The sequence below is a fragment of the Pseudorca crassidens genome, chromosome 18 (genome assembly GCF_039906515.1).
Source record: "Pseudorca crassidens isolate mPseCra1 chromosome 18, mPseCra1.hap1, whole genome shotgun sequence".
In the NCBI taxonomy this organism is placed as follows: Eukaryota; Metazoa; Chordata; class Mammalia; order Artiodactyla; family Delphinidae; genus Pseudorca; species Pseudorca crassidens.
In genome coordinates, this window is record NC_090313.1 from 64083868 (window position 1) to 64104651 (window position 20784).

Here is a 20784-nt window from a genome sequence, read left to right on the forward strand (position 1 = left end):
TCATCTAATATTTACTATGGATGTGATATAGTGATTTTCAATTGTAAGGACTAACTGAGAGCCACTTTGTGCAAGGAAAAATATCACTAGCAGGACAGGACTGTCTAGCCCATGTGAACGGGACAGAGTCAGAAAAAGGATGATAACCACCCAATGACATATTAGAAAGTGTATAAAAGCACTGGTGTCAAACAGGAATCAAATCTCAGATCTGACATTTAATATTCATGTGGCTTTGGCTAAATCCTCCCAGTTGCTATGAAACATAGGAGTCAAACATATGCAAGTTCATATTCAAGTGTTTCTTCCTTTTCCCTCTCTTACACAGCAGGCACTATGTGCTAGACACACACAACTTTTCTCTTACAACTATAACATATGATTTTCAAAGCTTAAGAAATTAGTGTTCTTATTAGGGACCATTTAGAAAGATTAGTTACAGTCAAATACTGTAACATTCCTGCAGTAAAAGCAGAAGTAATGTTTTAAAGTGCTTTTAGTGTAGGTCTTTTTGTTAAGAAGCTACTTTTCACAAAATAAATAAAGTAATATATTTAATAATATATGCATTATTGGTCCTATCTATTATGATACACTAGGTTTTAAGCAATATTTCTGGAGATTTAGGGAATAATGCAACACAAACCTTTTTTTGTACCCTTAAAGGGAAATAATTATAAAACTGCAATTTAAAAAGGTAGTATAACAATTGAGGTTAAAAGCTTAAATTCTAAAGCCAAGCCTGCCTGGGATTGAATTCCTGACCCCCAAATATTAGCTATGTAGCCTTGGATGAATTATTTAATCTTTTAGTGCCTCAGTTTCCTCATCTGTGATATAAGAACAGTGATTTCTGCCTCATAGGGTTACCATATAAATTAAATGAGGTTAATACATGTAAAGTGCTTAGGGCAGAACCAGGCCTGGGTAAGCATTATATATATATATTCTCATTATCACCATCATCATCATCATTATTCTGCAAATCACTGAAACATTTCTTTCCCATTACATTTATATGGGTCATTTGTACACTCAATTTTCATGACATTTATTCTATAATAGCAATAAATAAAAGTTTTAATACCTACAGTAAACTATAAGCATAATATAAAATTTTATAACAAGTTCTATTTTTAACAATAATATTCTTACCCCAAGATAGTAGGGAGGCATTGTCTTCAAATAACTTTCAAATGACTGTCTCCATTTCAATGTTGGTTTTGCCTTATGTACTTTAAACAAGTCATCTATAAATTTATAATGTGAACAAACTATCATCATTCATTGTTTCCACACATGAAAATCAAGTCAAGTAAGTTTCATTTTTAAAGTATGCTTTCTTATTTATATAAGAGAGAGAGGAACATCTGACCTATATTTTTAACAAAATTAAAGGTGGTAAAATTTTTGCTTCTGGCATTTTTGAGTAGTAATACCACTTTAAAAATAAAAAGGTGCCAATCATGGTCTAAAATTAAATGTAATAATAAAGGTAGAATCAGAAAATACACAACGAAAATCTAGATATGAAACAGATTTGAAGACAGAAACAAAGTATGCATGATGTTTTCTATAAAATATACCTACTAATATTTTGTCTGTAATCTTTAAATCTGATGCAGTTCCATGAAGGGAAAGATGTCTTCTCCAAGAGTACCCCTCAAAAAATTATAGCCAAATGGTCCCCAGAAACCAACTTTAGGCTTATCATATTATTTTAGAACAAACTCATCATTTAAAAATATTTGCCAAATGAAAATTAAAAGTATAGATAAATCCTTAGAAAATACTCAGATCTTATAAATATGACATGCTTCTACAAAATGTCTAATTATTTACCAAATACAAAGCCTGCATTACTAACTATGTAAGAAATCTAATTGCAAAAAACTTAGAGAATACTTAACTTAGAAACTTAAAATATAATATCTTCAATAGTTTGCAGAATCAAAGGTAGTTTGACACTGACTTTCAATTTATCAGAAACATGCACGGGTTGCTATAACACAACCTTATACAGCTTCAGTATTTTAGAGTATTAAAAAAAAAAATCTTCATTAATTTCCAGAAGACAAGAAGACTTAGAAAGGGAGGGATGTTCCCAAAGTTTGTTTTTAGGAAAAATTTGTATGTATGCTAAGCCACAGAGAATGTGATGAGAATAACTTACCTAAAAGGGGAAGGAGGACTGGGTAATTGTAAGGCATCACAAATAAGTTGACACAGTTCAGTGCTGTACTGGCTTTCAAGTAACCAAAGGGATGGCCAAGTTCGCTATATTTTGCACTATTGCTTACATATACCTGTTAAAAAGGAGTAGTTAAAACTTCACATTTAATAACCTTTACAGAACGTTATATAAACCACGGATTCAATTTAACTTTTTAAGAAACATCAAATTAAATTTTTAGAGATTCTCATACTGAGTGAAGTAAGTCAGACAGAAAGACAAATATCATATGATATTGCTTATATGTAGAATCTAAAAAAAGGCTACAAATGAACTTATCTACAAAACAGAAATAGAGCTACAGGTGTAAAAAATAAAACTTATGGTGTGGGGAGTGGGGAGGGATAAATTGGGAGACTGGGATTGACATATACACACTGCTATATATAAAACAGATAACTAATAAGGACCTGCTGTATAGCACAGGGAACTCTACTCAGTACTCTGTAATGGCGTATATGGGAAAAGAATCTAAAAAAGAGTGGATAGGGCTTCCCTGGTGGCGCAGTGGTTGGGAGTCCACCTGCCAATGCAGGGGACACGGGTCAGGGAAGATCCCACATGCTGTGGAGCAACTGAGCCCATGCGCCACAGCTACTGAGCATGTGCTCTGGAGCCCGCGAGCCACAACTACTGAGCCCGTGTGCCACAACTACTGAAGCCCACACGCCTAGAGCCCGTGCTCCACAACAAGAGAAGCCACCGCAATGAGAAGCCCATGCACAGCAACGAAGAGTAGCCCCTGCTAACTGCAACTAGAGAAAACCTGTGCGCAGCAACAAAGAAAAGAAAAGAGTGGATATATGTATATGTATAACTGATTCACTTTGCTGTACACCTGAAACTAACACAACATTGTAAATCAATTATACTCTCAATAAAAATTAAATAAATAAATAAAATTTTAAATTGCTATAGTCGTTCAGCTCACCTGCCAACAGGTTTGAGGAGATTTTCTTTCCAGGATAAATTGAGTCAGCGGTGAAGGTTCCAGCTCATATTTGTCAAAAGGCAATTTGTCAATAACCATCGGTTCACAGTCTGTACAGGAAAACTTCACTACAGGATGAGATGTACGAGGTGGCTAGAGGGGAAAGTCATTATTACTCTTTCACAAAGTACCAGAAACAAACTCCTTTTTAGTATCCCTCACTACCAAAGTTTACTCAGTTTCTCAGTTTTGCTAGTGAGAATTTAATTCACTACCAAAAGCACCACTAAGCTGAAAGAAAATACTTAAAAATGTAATGCTTAAATTATATAATATTCACAAGAAAAAAAGACACTTCAAAATCTATACAGAATTAAAATTTTTGTTAAGTCTTAAAATCAAATTTATCAGAAAAATTAAATGCAAAATTTTGGAATTAAATAAGTGCTCATTAATTTTTATATATAAGAAACAACTAATTTAATAGAAACCTTCCTAAGTCCTCAGTTGTAGCAATTTAACTACTTGGCTTCCAAATTGATGACACACATTGATCAGTACAAATTTTTGAATATACAATATATTAGGGCATATATATATTTATACTTGTAAATTATTAATTTATAGGTACATAATAAAATATATACCAAAATAATATTAAAAATAGAAAAGTGTAAACATACATAGAAGTTCTAATGCTTCCCTTCCCTATTCCAGCAAACTGTATTGGTTACCCCTGTGTTAAATACACCCTACTTTGGAGGCCCTGTTGTAGAGCTGCAAAAACCACAATACTTTAAAGGAAAAAAAAAAAAGCAAGTTACTCTATTTCCCCCTTAACAGTCTCCTTCCTAAAAATCTCACCAAGTGAAGACTGGTGAAGAAAATATGAGCTATGAAGAAATAATGTGGAATTTCATAGCTGTAAAGGACTCCTTTTGGCCTCAGTTACTATCTACATATACTGGTGGCTCCCAAATCTACTGTATAGGGACCAGATTTCTCTCATTTCTCTTATGTATCCAATTACCTACTGTACATAACCTGAATTTTCTATAGGTCCCTCAAATTCATTACTATTCATTATTTCACCCCCAAACCACAAAACCTGTTCTAAAAAACCTAGATGTTAGCCTTAATATCACCCCCTTATCCTCCATACTTAACTGTCACAAAGAATTAGATTAAATGATACCACAAATTCTAAGCCACTTAGCAGAACACATAAACATGGCAGATGGTCACTATTTTAGTTACTGCCCTCTGTCAATGCTAAATTCTCATCTCTCTAAAAATTTACCTTCTATTTCTTACCACTCTAATTCATGCCTTCATCATTTCTCAGACTAGATTAGTACAACTGTTCATTTTTAATTAGTCTCCCTAATTAGTCAGCCCCCTCCAATCAATCCCATGGCCATGAAAGATAAATATAATCATGTAATTTTCCTAACTCAAATTATTGGGTAAAAATAGCAGCCAACCACCTAAAAATAGGGCCAGATTCTTTTCTTTTAATATTGTTTTACAAAGAGCCTTGACAATACGGTCCCCATCTGCCTTTTAACCACCACACCATGTACACCCTGTGCTCCAGCCATACCAAAACGACTTGCAGTTGCCCAAACAGATCATTATCTTTCATGCCCCGGTGTTTCATATGTTATCACAAGCTGCTTTACTATTTTCCCCCCTGCATAATGCAAACAAACTAAGTTTTGAAGACTGAACTGGCAAGGCAAGTACCAACCTCTAAGAAACTTCTTCCCTGACACAGTCTCACCATGTACCCCAAACACATACCAGGCAGTTAGGCACCACCTCCTCTGGGCTCTGCTCTGCCCCCTATGACAGTTAGCACACTGTACTCTATTATGTTTACATGACTGACCTTCCTATGGAATGGTAAGGTTCCAGAGGGGAAGTACTGTTTTGCTCCTGTGCCTAGCATGTACCTGACATACAGCGTATTGAATGGGTCTGTGAAACTCATCTATTTTTTTGGATGACAATATTGAGATCCAAAAAGAAAAGGGGGGGCATTTATTATTTCATTTAATCCCCAAAATAATCCTATGAGATAGGAGTTACTATCTCTAACAGATGGGAAATTGAGCTTAGAGAATATAATTAACCAAAGATACATGGCTAATAACTGGTAGAGCCATGATTCAAATTCAGAACCAGTCTCTAATAAATCACATTTAATTTCAGTATCAATATTTCTTATATGAAATACTATTATTTATAAAAATTTCATTTCCCCTCAAATATCCTTCAGTTACTAAATTTTGCCAGTTCTTTCTAATATTCTCTATCTTTTTTTTTTATCATTCTCTCTTCCATCGTCTTAATTCAAACTCTTATATTAAGTGAACCAAAGCAATAGCCCTCTAGGTAAATAGCTTACCTTCCAGTTCATGTAACAACCACCAGATTAATTTTCCTAAAGGAACACTCTGTTAAAAATGTCTTCAGTTCTATGAACGCTATTAAGAAAAGCTCAAATTCCTTAACCTTGCATGTAAAGTCATAAGCAATTTGGTTTATTTAATAGTTCTCTCAATGTCCTACATACATATTATGACCCACCTATCCTCACAGTTACTTTCCATTCCTCTAAATTCACCTTGTTCTTTTTTACTTCCATACTTTTTTCTCACAGTTTCCTCCTCCAACTGAAATCCTACTGACACTTCAAAATCCTCTATGGCATGTAACAATTTGTAATAGACCACTAGAGCAATATTAATAGATAATGCTTGTGATACTGGTTTTGGATTTCTTCCTATTAGGACTTAACAAGTACCATATGTACTTGTTATTTAACTACTGTAGGTGTTAAATAAATATAATAGAATGAATAACCAACAATATAATATTTCATATAAATATGATATCTGTTCCGTAAGAATTTTGAAAGGGCTCTAGAGGAGAAAGTAGTATGACCAAAGAAATTGAGAGCTTCTCTAAAGCCAGACTAAAAAACTATGATGGTTCAATCCAAAAAAGAAAGACGATACCTCACTGAAATGTATAAAAACTTAATTTCATGTACTACATTAAATCCCTAATGAATAAAGGAAATATCACTTTATAGACCTTGTATAGAATAAAAGTAAAAATTATCCTAAAGAGTTGATATCGGTTTAAAACATAAAAGGTTTCAAAAAGAGTTCAATTTAATTCATAAATGATAGCTGCATGAAACATTACTAAAGACTGCTTAATGATCTTTGAAATACAACTCTTATCTTCTAAAGGTAACATCAAAAGAACCACTGTCATATCCCATGGCGTCCTCAATTACCACAAAAAACACTAATCTGAAAAAAGGGTATTAACAAGATTTAATAGATATTTATATAAATTTACCCTATTATTATAAGAACCATACAGTGAACACTGATAATTCACCAGGATCATTCAACAAGCCTCACTGTTTCTAAAAATAATTCCTATAAACAAGACCAGAAAATCTTTGCTACCTTAAACCTCCAGACTGAAAACACTGAATATAACTAAAACTATGCAAGTCAACATGAATTTCTAAGACTAAGTCCTAAAAGATTGCAGGCAAACCATCAGAATTATTTTCTAAGCCTTCATTTAAACTGTATATTATGTCCCAGAGACAAATCCTCATGTTACATTATATTTAGAATCCAAAGAGAAGCTCTTGTTATATCTATGCTTCTGTAACTAGATGCCAATAATAAAAGCATAAGCATAATGTTAGATTCTAAAGGAGACAGATGCCTCTTCTCTATTACTTCCTGATGAACAATACAGTACACTTAAGCAAGTAACAGCTCATCAGTGCACTTTGAGCACTTGTCTAATTCCTATACAACAGCCACACCCTTAACTGACGGGAGCACTTAAAACTAGTAGGAAAAGCAGTTAACGGTTACATTACAAAGTCACAGTCTCTCTGGTACTTACTAGTGTTGGAGAATTCTGATCTGGCCAAAAAGACTCTGGAACAGGCCAGTGACCTATAGGAACCCCAGTTTTAGGATTTGGTCTGACATATATGAGTTTGTGACAGCTATGCCAAGGCTGAGATCCCAAAGGCCTTGATACATCTGGCTGCCCATCTACGGCAAAGAAATCAAAGCAAAGTATGTATCATTAAAGGAAAAACATAAGCAGTTAAATTATATCTACTATTACTTAGTGAAAATGTCGTAATACTTGTTCAATTCTGGATTTTCCTATTTTTCTTAAATGGTAGAATACTATCATGACTAAGGCTTAACATTTAGATTATATCAGAATTCACTAGAGAGTAACATCAGCAAATTCCAACTATGAGTTCAATAGGTGAAAGGAGGTCCCACAGCATCTTTTGCTTGTCCAATCAGAATATGTAAAACATACTTTATGGTAGATACTTGTTTAACGAATGACATGTTTTCCCCACTAGATGATAAGGGCAAACACTCAATTTCTTCACCATCATGCTTGGCTTAGTAAATACTAGGTAAGTATTGCTAAATGAATATTTCTTTAAAATCAATCTTTTTAACTAAAGCCTAATACCTAAAACGAAAAGTTAATATGCAAATCCAGATTTGAGGTGCCTACCTTTAATCTAAAGCAATTCTAGAAAACAGTAACTCTCTTTAACAGTTCAGTATACATTTACTTAGTGCCTAACTCTAAGCAAAGTCCTAAAATAATTTAAAAATAAATATATTCCATGTGTAACAATTCAATTTTTTTTTAAGTTTGTTTTTTTAAACCAGACACAGTATGCGATTTATATAATCTTACCATCTTCTGCTCCTTCCCTATAATCCCTTCTGAGGGTACCACTTTCTCATCTCTATGACCTTTCTCTTCTCCCAATTACCCACTCTAGTGGATCACCTCTGCCAGTGCCATTAATGACTTTCTAATTCTTGTCATAAGCTACATCATACAAGGCAGAAGGTCCAGATGTAAACTGTCCATTGGTTCTGGTAAAACTCCTTATACCCTCTGGCTAATATAAATAGTTCATGATCACAAAATATTAGAATAAAGCCAGGTGGGGCTCAGCTAGACTTTAAAGGATCAGCTGAATGGCAAAGGCTGGTTTCTCATTTTGGGAACCACACCAACCATTTGGTTCTGATCAGTCTGATCTTTAGAAAAAATGTAGCTAAGGAATTAAATAAACACTTAGAGTTGAACACTCTTGTGAATTAAGGGACATGGAAGAAGCATATATACTGGAGAGAGTCAGCATTACAATACTAAAAAGGAAATATGCTAATCTATAAATGTTTAAAAAGGGTTTTGGCGCTTATAAATTTTCAGGCTATGAACAACCAATATAAAAACGCGATGCTACCAAACCACTGTCATATTACCTTGACTTTCCTATTTAATCTTCCCTCTTTACCAACAGCTGTTTTGTCATCTTAATAATCTGGCCTTAACATTGACAAGGCCAAATCATAGTAATTTTTCAGTTCAAGTTGAACACTTGATAAAGCCAGTTTACAATGTCTATAAGAGAAGTACAGTAATACCTTCTACAGGGGAAGGATCTGGTCCTGCTTTCTCGAAGTTTATTACCACTCCACTTTGTACTTTCTGCACCAAGGACTCCAGACACTGATTAAGCATTCTTGGAGAACATACAGAGTATGAACGGCCTGAAATAAAAAGAATAAAGTTGCAAAAATTCCTACTTTTAACAAAAAAGAACCATAGTAGGGTTTTTGACAATACTGATTAACGAAAGTTCAATGATAAAGTCTGACCTTTTCATTATCTAATAGAAGAATAACAAAACAAAAATAGCTATTCTCAATCAATCAACAATTCCATTTTGTGAGAGTATGTAAATTTTTCTTTGTAATTAAAGGTATGTGGAAAATAGAAATCTTTGTGTGAACAAACCACAATGAAAAAAATCATTACATATATACACAATGTATTACATGAAATGAAATTTTAAAATATATATAAATTTAAAAAAACTATCTCCAACTGTTTTCCAACACAATTTATCTTTATTACACATATACAACATCTGGCAACGAACCCCCAAAATCTTACTCCTGCTTAACAAAAGTATTATCACTAAAGATTAATGCTAAGGACATAGATGATACTCAATAATTATTTAATTGATCTGCTGGTAGGTACTGCATATTTTAAGTGTTTGCACTTTAATATATAGATAGTAGCATGTGCTTCTCTGAATTTCATTGGGCTTACATACTTAGAAATTACCTATCTTAAGTGAATTTCCCTCTTGAATATTTTAACCTATAAAATTTTTAGTTCAGAAGCATTAAAATGCTAGTGATTAAGAAAAAATACCAGTGAAAAGACTTCTTAAACAGGGATTTTTCAATAAATATATCTAGACCTGTGCTGTCCCATATTGCAGCCACTGGCCACATATGGCTACTGAAAACTTGAAACACGGCTAGTCCAAATTGAGATATATAGTAACTATAACATACCTGAATAATTTTTAATTACCAATATCACGTTGAAATATTTTGAATATATTGATTTAAATAAATATTATATAAATTAATTTTACCTGTTTCTTTTTAGTTTTTTGGTGGTTTTTTTTTTTGGCTGCGCCACTCGGCTTGTGGGATCTTAGTTCCCCAACCAGGGACTGAACCAAGTCCCTCAGCAGTGAAAGTGCAGAGTCCTAACCACTGGATCGCCAGGGAATTCCCTATCAGTTTCTTTTTAATGTGACACTATAAAATTTATATATATAACTTATTTATATATATAAATTTATATATATAACTTATATTTCTAGACCAGTGCTGAAAACCATGACAACTAAAAATCTTTAATCAAACATCTTACAATGTTATTTGCAATAAGCTCAATACGAAAAAGTCCTATTCCTTAAGAAATTCAACCAATTATTACCAAACACGTTATATTATTATATTTGACATATCAAATTACTCATATCAATTTACACTCAACATGTGATTTGCTAAAGGCTACTCAGAAAAGAGAACATTAGGCAGTAGAGTGATTCAAATCCTCAGAGTCAGCTTAGAATAACAAGCATCATATAACAAATGGCTTACCCTGAATACAACAATAAGAGCCATACTTATAAAAATACTCACCAATTACTGAGTGTCTATGTACCTGGCACTATTCTAATCACTCTATTAATTTATCCAATCCTAGCAACAATTTTATTGGTTACTTTCTCCATTTTACAAATGAGAAAACTAAAGCATGGAGAGATTAACTAATTTATTCAAGTTAGTATAGTAGTGCAGCCAAGATTCAAACCCTTACAAGGTGTTAGACACTTTCATCTGGATATACCTTCTTCCCTGAAAACCATGATGTTAATTTAAAATAGAAAGCCTATATGGAACCACACTTATTTGAAAGAATCGGCAAATTAAAATTTTTTTAGTCAATTTAAACATATACATAAAACAATACATAAAAAGGCTGACCGTCTTAACACAGGAAGTATTTAGAAGATTATATAAAGGTTCAATATCTTATTTCATGATATTTAAGCATATTCCCAAGATGTTAATAAAAAACAGAAGTTCTTAAGTATAAAACTGTGACAATCCCCTCTACTCCCCTAACCTGTGTCATCAACTAATTGATTAGGAAAATATAAGAGGTTATGATCTTAGTATGAAATAAAATTACTAACAAAGACATTTTATGAAAATTGGAGAATAAACAAACTTGAGTCGCTTAGAAAATAACAAAAATTCATTAATTCTTTTGAAAGTTAAAGGAAATTTTGCCATCTTTACAAAGTGAACCTATAACCTATGTCATGTTTCTCTTATTCTTTATGTCAAAACTCACCTCTTGGAATGTTTAACACCTTGTATTGAAGGATAAATTTTCTGGGATCACTAATAATATTTGTGAGAAAAGTACATACTTTCAAGTCAAGAAGCTGGCTCACTTGTGGTTAGAGGATCCCCCCCCCCAAAAAAATCTAAACATAGTGAGTCTGAAGGCAGTAAAGTGAAACAAAGGAAAAAAAAAAACTTTCCCCCAGAGTATACTAGATTAACATTTTAGTAAAATGGATAAGAGACAAAAAGAACATTTCTAAGTTGGGCAACAGTCCTTATACAGGCTAAGAAAGTTAAATTTATTTAATCTAGAAAAGTCTTACAATTTTTATAAAAAGCTTTTTATCCTCAATACTTCCACCAACATGTCTATTAGGCATTTTTAAAATTTGATGTCATACCTGTGCCTCTCCCAAACCTGCTTCTCCTCTGAGTAACCATCTCAGTACTTGGCATAGCCATTCACCTCCACTTGTTCAGGCCAACTGAATCATCTAGGAATCAGGCTTGATTCCTTCTTCCCTCATTGCCCTCAGTATCTCCTTTCCATCAGACCACCTCTCACCCACCACCTCCAAACCTAACACTTTAGATCAAAGTACTATCATCTCTTCTAGTCTCCCTGCTTCCATTCTCACCACTTTACAGTATATTCTCATCAAACAGCTGAAGTGATCTTTCAGAAACAGAAATCAGATGTCACCTCCTATAAAAAGCCCTCCAATGACTTCTCGTCACACTTGGAAAATAAAAAATATTCATTATGGCCTAAAAGGCTATTCAATACTTGGCCCTTGCCTACCCCTCTAAACAAACCTGTTACTCTCTACTTCTCCCTACAAAAGCTCCAGCCATTATCAGCCTTGCTGTTGCTCCCTAAAACATGAGGAATGTTCCTTCTCTTATTATTTCCTCTACCTAGATCTTTGTATGGCTTACTGCATTATTCAGATTTCTGTTCAAATGCTAACTAGACTTACTGTGGTGACCATTTCACAATGTATACAAATATCAAATTATTATGTTGTACACCTGGAACTAAAATATCTAAAAAAGAGAGAGGGTTGATGAACATGCTGTAACAATAATTTTAGAGGGATTAATATTTTTAAGATACAACCAGGGCTGATTTAATCCCTATTCAAACAACTGACTTTAACATCAAGGTTAGAGATATGCAAATGTAATTTATAAATAACTGTTGTTTTATTTACTTCTTTAGACAAAGAGTATAATAATCTCCAAGGACATGCAATATTTTAAACTGATTCAAACTGGGGTAAGCATATCCTTTAGGTTGATGGTTAAAAAAAAAAAAAGTCACCTCCTCAAAAGACTTCCCAGGAATACTCATTCTCTGCCTCATTACGTTCTGCACCCTCACCCTATTTTTTTTCTTGATAGTAAGGAGAACTCTCTGAAATATTATTTATTCATTTTACATGATTTCATCTGTCATACAGTCCAAAAATGTAAGCTTTCTGTCTATCATTCCTGCTGTATTCCCAGGATCAAAAACAGTTATTTGGCATAGAGTATTCATTAATTACTTGATAATAAAAGAAAAATGCTTACAATGACAATTATATAATTTTTAAAGTATACATTAAAAATATAACAAAATATTGTTTTGGCAACACAGGCAAATTTCTTCCCAATTTTTCCTTAATGAACATGAACTGTTCTATAATGGAAAAAATAAATGTACACACACTACTCTTATCATCAAGTTTAAAAATGCACAGAATTGTTAGCAGTGATTACATATTTGGATAGTACACCACCAGTGGATGTTAGCTTTTCTGTTATTTCTACTTTTCTGGTGTTTTATCCTCAAAACTTTTTTTAGCCAACATTCTTTGAAAATAAAGAAGAAAACATACTATTCATATAATATGGAAAGGTGAGTGACATTTGACCAGCTTCCCATTGTTGCTAGCAGGAGCATGAAGAAAGGTAAATAAACCACTACGTCAGGAGAGATTCAGGATATATATTGGGGAAAGCTCCCTAATTCCTTGACCAACTAAGTTTTCTGGGTCACTGAAAGATATTACCAACGGTGATTTCGGAATCTTCTTCTAACTTATCTTCTTCTTCTTTTTTTTTTTTAACATCTTTATTGGAGTATAATTGCTTTACAATGGTGTGTTAGTTTCTGCTTTATAACAAAGTGAATCAGTTATACATATACATATGTTCCCATATCTCTTCCCTCTTGCGTCTCCCTCACTCCCACCCTCCCTATCCCACCCCTCTAGGTGGTCACAAAGCACCAAGCTGATCGCCCTGTGCTATGCAGCTGCTTCCCACTAGCTATCTATTTTACGTTTGGTAGTGTATATATGTCTTTGCCACTCTCTCTAACTTATCTTCTTCACATACCTATCTATATGGGATACGCTTTTTGTCTGTGAAATTTGCAGATCTCCAAAATCCACAGAATTTTAGAAGAAAGGCACCTAAAATATAAATTAGACTTTATATTTTCCTTTAACTTACATAGCTGGCTATGATAGAATCTCAATAGAGCACTGACAGTGTATGGAGACTATGTCACAGCCCCTGACACTGATGAAATAGTGGTATGCCCAACCTGGACATTTTAGTATCAAATTCCCTAAGCAAGAACTAAAAGGCACCATGAAAGCAAGAATACCATGCCTGTCATATTCACTATGGAAGTCCTAAAGCATGGAACAGTGCTTGGTACACAGCAGGCACTCAATCCATATCCATATGAATTTAACCCACCTGTTAACCAATTCCACATTATAAAAGTTCTGAGTCTCTTACATATTCTGTTTCAAGAATTTCATTAATGTTCACTGAGCACAGTGACCACCTGGACTAGCTGGCTAAGAGTTCACTACCTGTTTCCTCTAACCTATCTAGCTTCCTCTTTGCCTCTGGGGAAAACTGTACTTAACCAGGCATTAATCATTACATGGATAATGAGATGATTCTCAAAACATTTTTTCAGAGAAAAAAGTTCTACGGCATTTGTAAATCATTAGCAATCTTTGTAGATAAGAATATAAGTTTAACAACTTGAAATACCAGCATTTTCTATATGGTTAGAAAAAAAATATCATGCATTATCAGACCCAATAGTATTCACATCTTATTCAAATCGAATCAAAGACCTTCATCAATGTAGTTTTAAAACCATCTATGTCTACTAACTTCTAATATTAATTTATTGAACAAAAACAAACATGGAGATTTTGAAATGCACACTTTAAAACATTCAGATAAACTCTGCTTAAGTCACTGAATTACTGCCAGCAAAGAACTTACCGCCTGTCACTTCACACATTGGTGTGATTGCAGAGTCATCTAAAGGCACACCTGTCAACTGCTCTGATTCTACTGACATCGTGCCAGGCAACCGCAACACTAATGCAAAGAGTCTCTGATCCCAACGAAAAGGTTCCTTGGTCAATTCGCTTCCAGGCAAAGGAGAATTAAGAGGTAAATGGAGCTGAAAGTAAGGGGAAATAAAAAAACAATAAGATTTCCAACACTATTTCTCCCAAAAAGGCTACATTAATGACACATATTAAAACTACATCATGAGTCATGAGTCTCCTATCATTTAAAAAAACCAAGCTTTCTGTAATGCTTTTCAGATTTCAACATAACTCACCACCAGGTGCTGGACTGCTTCTAAATAAATCATTTCATTTAATCATTAAATCAACCCTATGATAAATATCTTAGGGTTCCTATTTTCTAGATTAAAAAAAAAAATGGGCCTCAGAGACAATAAATGATTTGGCCTCCCAGGTCCAAGTCACTATTTTTTCTTTTTCTTTTTTTTTTTAAATTAATTAATTTATGTATTTATTTATTTATTTTTGGCTGCTTTGGGTCTTCATTGCTGTGCGCGGGCTTTCTCTAGTTGTGTCAAGTGGAGGCTACTCTTTGTTGCGGTGCACCGTCTTCTCATTGCAGTGGCTTCTCCTGTTGTGGAGCACAGGCTCTAGAAGCGCAGGCTTCAGTAGTTGTGGCTCACAGGCTCTAGAGTGCAGGCTTAGCAGTTGTGACGTACGGGCTTAGTTGCTCCGCGGCATGTGGGACCTTCCCAAACCAGGGATCGAACCCGTGTCCCCTGCACTGGCAGGCGGATTCTCAACCACTGTCCCACCAGGGAAGTCCTGCAAGTCAGTATTTTTTTCTACCACACCACAGTAGCCTCAAACACCTCCACAGTTAATGATTTAAATATGCTTCATTTCATACGAAACATATCTTCCCAAAGCATTTGCTTAAAAGTAAATTTTATCACTCTAGTTACATGTTAAATATATTAAAGGTAATGATTCTTACTACTTCTGAGTAAAGGTAGAGGGTTTGGGGGTTTCTTCCATGTGTTTTTTAATTTATGCCTCTCCCCATGCCTCTAGGACCTGCTCAATCAGAATCCAAGATTCTTAAGAATTTTTAAACACTTTAAAGTGATTCTAATGGGTACCTCTGAACCAACAGTCACAAGGTACCAACAGATCCACACATCAGTCTTAGCGTAAGTAAATGGGGACAACCAGACAATATGGGCCTCATGATGTGAAGTACATAACATTGAAAAAAGGAAGGAAAGAAAAAGGGAAGGAAAGGTTGAATCTGAATCTAACCAAGCCTTCAGTTCTAACCACCAGTTGACAGGGACAACTGACGATACAGGATCAAGTTATCCACCACCATAGGGAGCAATCAGTCAAATCCAGAATGTTACAGGACAGATGACCTGGTTTCTCCAATGAATCAATGGCACAAAAAAGCAAAGAGTGGGAGTGGGGAGGGCTGGTGGAACTGTTAGAGAATATGAGACAAAACAATCAAGAGCAAAGATTTTTAAGACAATCAGGAAAATTTGAAATACATGTTACTGGTATTACTAATAATATTTAAGTGTGATGATATAGTGCTTAGGAAAACAAAAGTCTTTATCACTTATAACACTTTTTAAAAAGAAATGAAACCCAGGATCAGCATACTCAGGGATTGATTTATACAAATACTGGAGTTTTCTTTAAAATACAGAACACATTTCAAAATTATCACTCTGCTGTATACCTGAAACTAACACAACACTGTAAATCAACTATACTCCAATAAAAATTTTTCTTAATAAAATAAAATGATCACTTTCAAATTAATTGCCAGAGTTTATACTACTTTTGTCAAAAACAAGACATAATTGTATTGCTTACAGCCTTTCTATTTCTCACCTTGAAGATTTCTGAACTTGATAAATTAGGGATTGAAGTCATTCTACACTGACTTAAGAACTCAAGTTTCTTCAATGACTTACATCAAACCATTAAAAAAAAAATCAGATTCAATTCTAAGAAGAGAATTCCTAGCAAAGCTCTGCTAAAGTGGCACCTCTCTCCAAAAGACTCATGTCAAGAGAATCTGCTGCAAGATTCTTACATCAGGACCAGCCAAGATTTCGTGCCCATGGCCAAGAGTCATGAGCTTTTCTCCTGGCACTGATCCTACTTTTAAGGCAGAAGTCAGAGGCAATAATAAGGAAGGACTCTTAAATTAAGAAATCTGGGCCAGGGTGTTCCCTGAGGAAGGTTTTCTAACCTCAAAGGTTCTGTGACACTTGCAAAACAGCTTGGGAACTCCAAGACCTTGCTGCTATCACCACACCCTGCCAGAAGATAAATATTGAAGCACCAATGGCACTGGAGGAAGATTTCAACTGTTAATGCAGTAGCTCTGGAAAGTAATGGATACGTGGACCTGTCTCAAGAATCCAGTGGATAACAGCACTGCAGAGGCCTCATGTATAAATAAATAGTGGATAGGACAACAACAGACCCCAAATCACGTACACATACACACACAACTTATCAAGCAATGCTCACACACACACACCCCCCCCCAATCAGATAGTGATGAGCATTATCTTTTTATTGGCTGCACAATGCTAGATCTAGAATGTACTTCAAGTAAAACAAAAAGCCAAGGGTCACAAGCATATTTTACACAGAGCAATATCAATTTTATAAACTTGTCAAATTTTTATTCATTTTTCTATTTCTTATTATTTACGCCTTCCATATCACTACCACCCTCCCTCATCACCAAAGAGGCAGGGAAAAACTCCTCTATAGCTGAAATGTGCTAGTAAAATAGGAAGGAGTAAGGGCAAGCAAACAGGGACAGGAAAAAGATAAAAAACCTTAGTGAAAAAATATTCTCAAAAGAGGGTTGGATTACTCCAAACCTAAAGTCTACAGTTGAAATTCTAGCAATGTCTTATAATCACCAAGGGAGGTCTTTCTGGATATGTGGACTTTGAAAATCAAGGCAAATAGCACATAAATCAAGTAGAAAAACATAAAATTAACCACTAGAAAAATGTGCAATAAATATGAATAGATAATTCCCAAAGTTAAAAATGGGCAAAAAAAAAAATAATGCCCGAGGAAACTCATATAGCCTATAAATATGTAGAAAGATGCTCAAATACACTAATCATCAGATAATACAAATTAAAGGCAAGATGCAAAATGCTACATAGAGCAGAGCATCTATATGCACTATTAAACAATTACTTAGTGTAGTTTTATATGTGTATAACATACACATATAGGAAAAGTAAAAAAACATGAACTGGAAGGATACACACCAAATTCATGATAATTGTTGCTGCTTGGATGGGGAAGAGGGAGGGAAATAACATTGAGTAAGGGAAGAAAAGGCACTTAACTATCTGCAATGTTCTCTTCCATTCACTAAATTTTTAAAAATCCTCAACAACAAAAAAATCAAAATGAGTAAATATGGCAGAAATTTTTGTATCACTTACTCTCATCCAGAATATTAGAATATATTAATATGCAAAAACACAGTAAACTATCCATTCAAGCAGTTATCTATATCTCTTTTATAACAGTGTTGTCATTTTATAACAAAATTAAACACAAGAAAACTTCATACACGTCTCAACTCAATAAAAGGTAGATTAGATATAATCACTAGCCCCAAAGCTCAGACATTTATAAGGACATTAACACAGAGTTCTGCTTATACTTAACTGGCTATTAAAATATACCGTAAGACAGTAGAATATTTCTTGAAAATTATGTTTGCTTTCTCTCATCGTTTTTTATGCCCCTACAATATTAGGCATTTAGGATTTGGAGGACTTAAAGATGCATGATAAAATATGGTCCCACTAACTCCCAAGATTTCTGAGGACAGGGATCATGTTCCTAAAGGAACTGGTTTTAGAGATGTGTTTAAGGAGAAGCTGACAAACAGAAAGAAGAAGATAGAAAATCACAGTACTGGCTATCAAAATATTTATTAGGATTTTTATTTCTGAACACTTGACAGGAAAATAGTTTTATAAAAGCCGTTTTCTGAGACTTAATTGCAGGAAACTTTAGTAAGAGAGTACTCAAATTTATATGTCTGATGAGGCAAAAAAACTGTCATTAGCAACAACAATTATACAGTAGTAACTATTATTTGGCAGACACTGTTCTAAACCATACGTGTGTGTGTGTGTGTGTGTGTATACACACACACACACACTCATTTAATCTACAAAATAAACAAACGTGGCAGGCACTACACATTCCTATTTACAAATGATAAAAACTGAGGCACAGAGAGCCTTGCCAGAAGGTACACAGTAAATGATGAGGAGACAGAATATAAACCCAGGTAGACCGGTCCCTGATGCAGTGCTCTTAAACACTGCATTGTACTGCCTGTTATTGAAATCATAATCTGCATTTAAAAAGATCAAGTGTTGAGATATTAATGTAAAAAATAAACTAATTCTATTAAGTGGAAAAAGAAAATTTTAATTATAAAAATAACTACTTTTAGAAAAAAATTTTAATCATCCATTTCTGAATCAATCTGGTGATTTTGAACCACTAATTACTAAATGTTATGAACATTTTAGATTGTTTGTTTTTATAAAGCACAATCCTATGCTTTTCCCCCAGTTACTCTTTGATGAAAAGAGGCACTTTCTCCCTCTTGCTATTCACTTCCAGTTCTCAAGTACATGGGTAATAACAACAATAAAAATAAACAATAACTGCTAGCATAATGAGCACTCACTATGTATGTGTCAAGCAACATTCTGGGAGCTTTTCATATTTATAACATGTTTATAACAAACCAATGGGGTAGGTACTATTATTATCCCCATTTTACAGACAAGTTGCAATGTAAGACTGTGTGTCAAGAGAGAATACAGACTCAAATAACCCCTGCTGTATAATCAAGTTTAGAGCATCAAAGAAGGACTGAAAATTTTAAGAACTGGATGAATCATGTGTAATTCAATAATACAGTAACTTTCCCATAACCATGACATTATTGGTCTTTATTAGGGTCTTCATAAGATTATACTTTGCAAAGCTTCGGACTAATGGACTAATAAACACAGAAAACTTTATACTAACCAAGTTTTATTTTTACTTGAGTACAATTGAGGTTTTCTATATTATTATTTTAAATGGTTAATTTTATTGATCTCACCATTCCAGATTTCTTATATAATTACCTTGGTAGCTGACAGAAAAGGAAATATAACTTTAATTTAAATTGAGGAAGACTGTCCTACTTTTCCTTCTTTCCTTTGGATAACTATCTTACTGCCCTTTCTCACCTTTGAGTCTCTCCTCAATTTCTTATAAAAAAAAGAAGACAATTTATTTCTCCATAGGTATGAAAAACAAAGGGCAGATTAGGAAGGTGATTGTCTATCATTAGGCATACTCAAAATTTATTTATTTATAATAATAGTGTGACTTCCCCTTAATTTGTTTCATATTTGTTTATGGTTCAGACCCTAATTATTTGTGATTTTGCTAAGGCTGGACTAAAGATCAACTTAAATTTTATTCAGTTATTCTGTGAGTGCCTACCACAAGCATGGCATTATTTCAGGATTTAATAAGGACTCTACCAAGCCAAATAAGTAAGATTTGCATAACGTTTTAGCTAGCTCACTTTAAGATAACCAATTATAAAACTTCAGATAATCAGGATTCTCATAAGTTATTACTTGTTTTTTACATTTGCAGAATGTAAAAAATAAATAAATAAAAGTCAGCAAACACTGAAAGAAGATAAAAGAAATTTCTTTTAAAAACATTTTTAATTCAGGACCCGAACGGATTTCTCCTGGCACACAACCTAACTCACTCCTGGATGATGATCACATCATGAGAGTCAGGTGACTGATCTGTACCAACTCTTAGGAGGTTTCCGCTTGCAGCTGGATATTCTGCCAACTGGTTCTATTACTGAAGTAACTCATTATAAGTCCTTTAATAATTGTACTTCCTACCTTAAGTTTTAATGACCTATTTCCCTGACTGCCTATCCCTCTCCAGTTTGAGAGAAGGCAGGGAGAGGGATCTGATTCTTTTCTGTGTCCCCCCCATAGTATTTGTCCCGTTCCCACAGCCTAAGGAAAGGACTAGAGTAGTACAGTACGAGGAGCAGAATGAGGGCTGCAGAACACAAGCACCAGTCAGTGTCCTGCCAACAACATTTGTGCTCCCCCCAGCCCAAACCATACACAGATATGGATGCAAACACACAAACACAGATTCCACTGTCATACTGTGGTGGGTCGCAGAACCAGCTAGTCCTATCTGCAAGAGCTGAAGTATTATCCTTCCCCGATATATGAAACCAGCTGATCTCTATGTCCCTTGTATGTACCCACACATAGAGGATATAAAGACACGAGCTGCAAAAATTTGCCTGACACCTACAGCAGGGGGTAGAGAAACAACCATTCC

The 20784-nt window shown here is 34.3% G+C and overlaps 1 protein-coding gene across 3 annotated transcripts in view; it reads right to left on the reverse strand.

Annotated features, from left to right (window-relative positions):
* INTS6 (integrator complex subunit 6) overlaps positions 1 to 20784 on the reverse strand; it is an 88220-nt gene that overhangs the window by 14592 nt on the left and 52844 nt on the right. For all 3 annotated transcript variants that reach the window (XM_067713010.1, XM_067713011.1, XM_067713012.1), the window contains 6 exons: positions 14288 to 14471; positions 8687 to 8812; positions 7110 to 7264; positions 3165 to 3317; positions 2174 to 2306; positions 1156 to 1250 (listed from right to left, as the gene is read on the reverse strand). In XM_067713010.1, coding sequence (XP_067569111.1) covers positions 1156 to 1250; positions 2174 to 2306; positions 3165 to 3317; positions 7110 to 7264; positions 8687 to 8812; positions 14288 to 14471 — 846 coding nt within the window. The remainder of the gene's footprint in view (positions 1 to 1155; positions 1251 to 2173; positions 2307 to 3164; positions 3318 to 7109; positions 7265 to 8686; positions 8813 to 14287; positions 14472 to 20784) is intronic.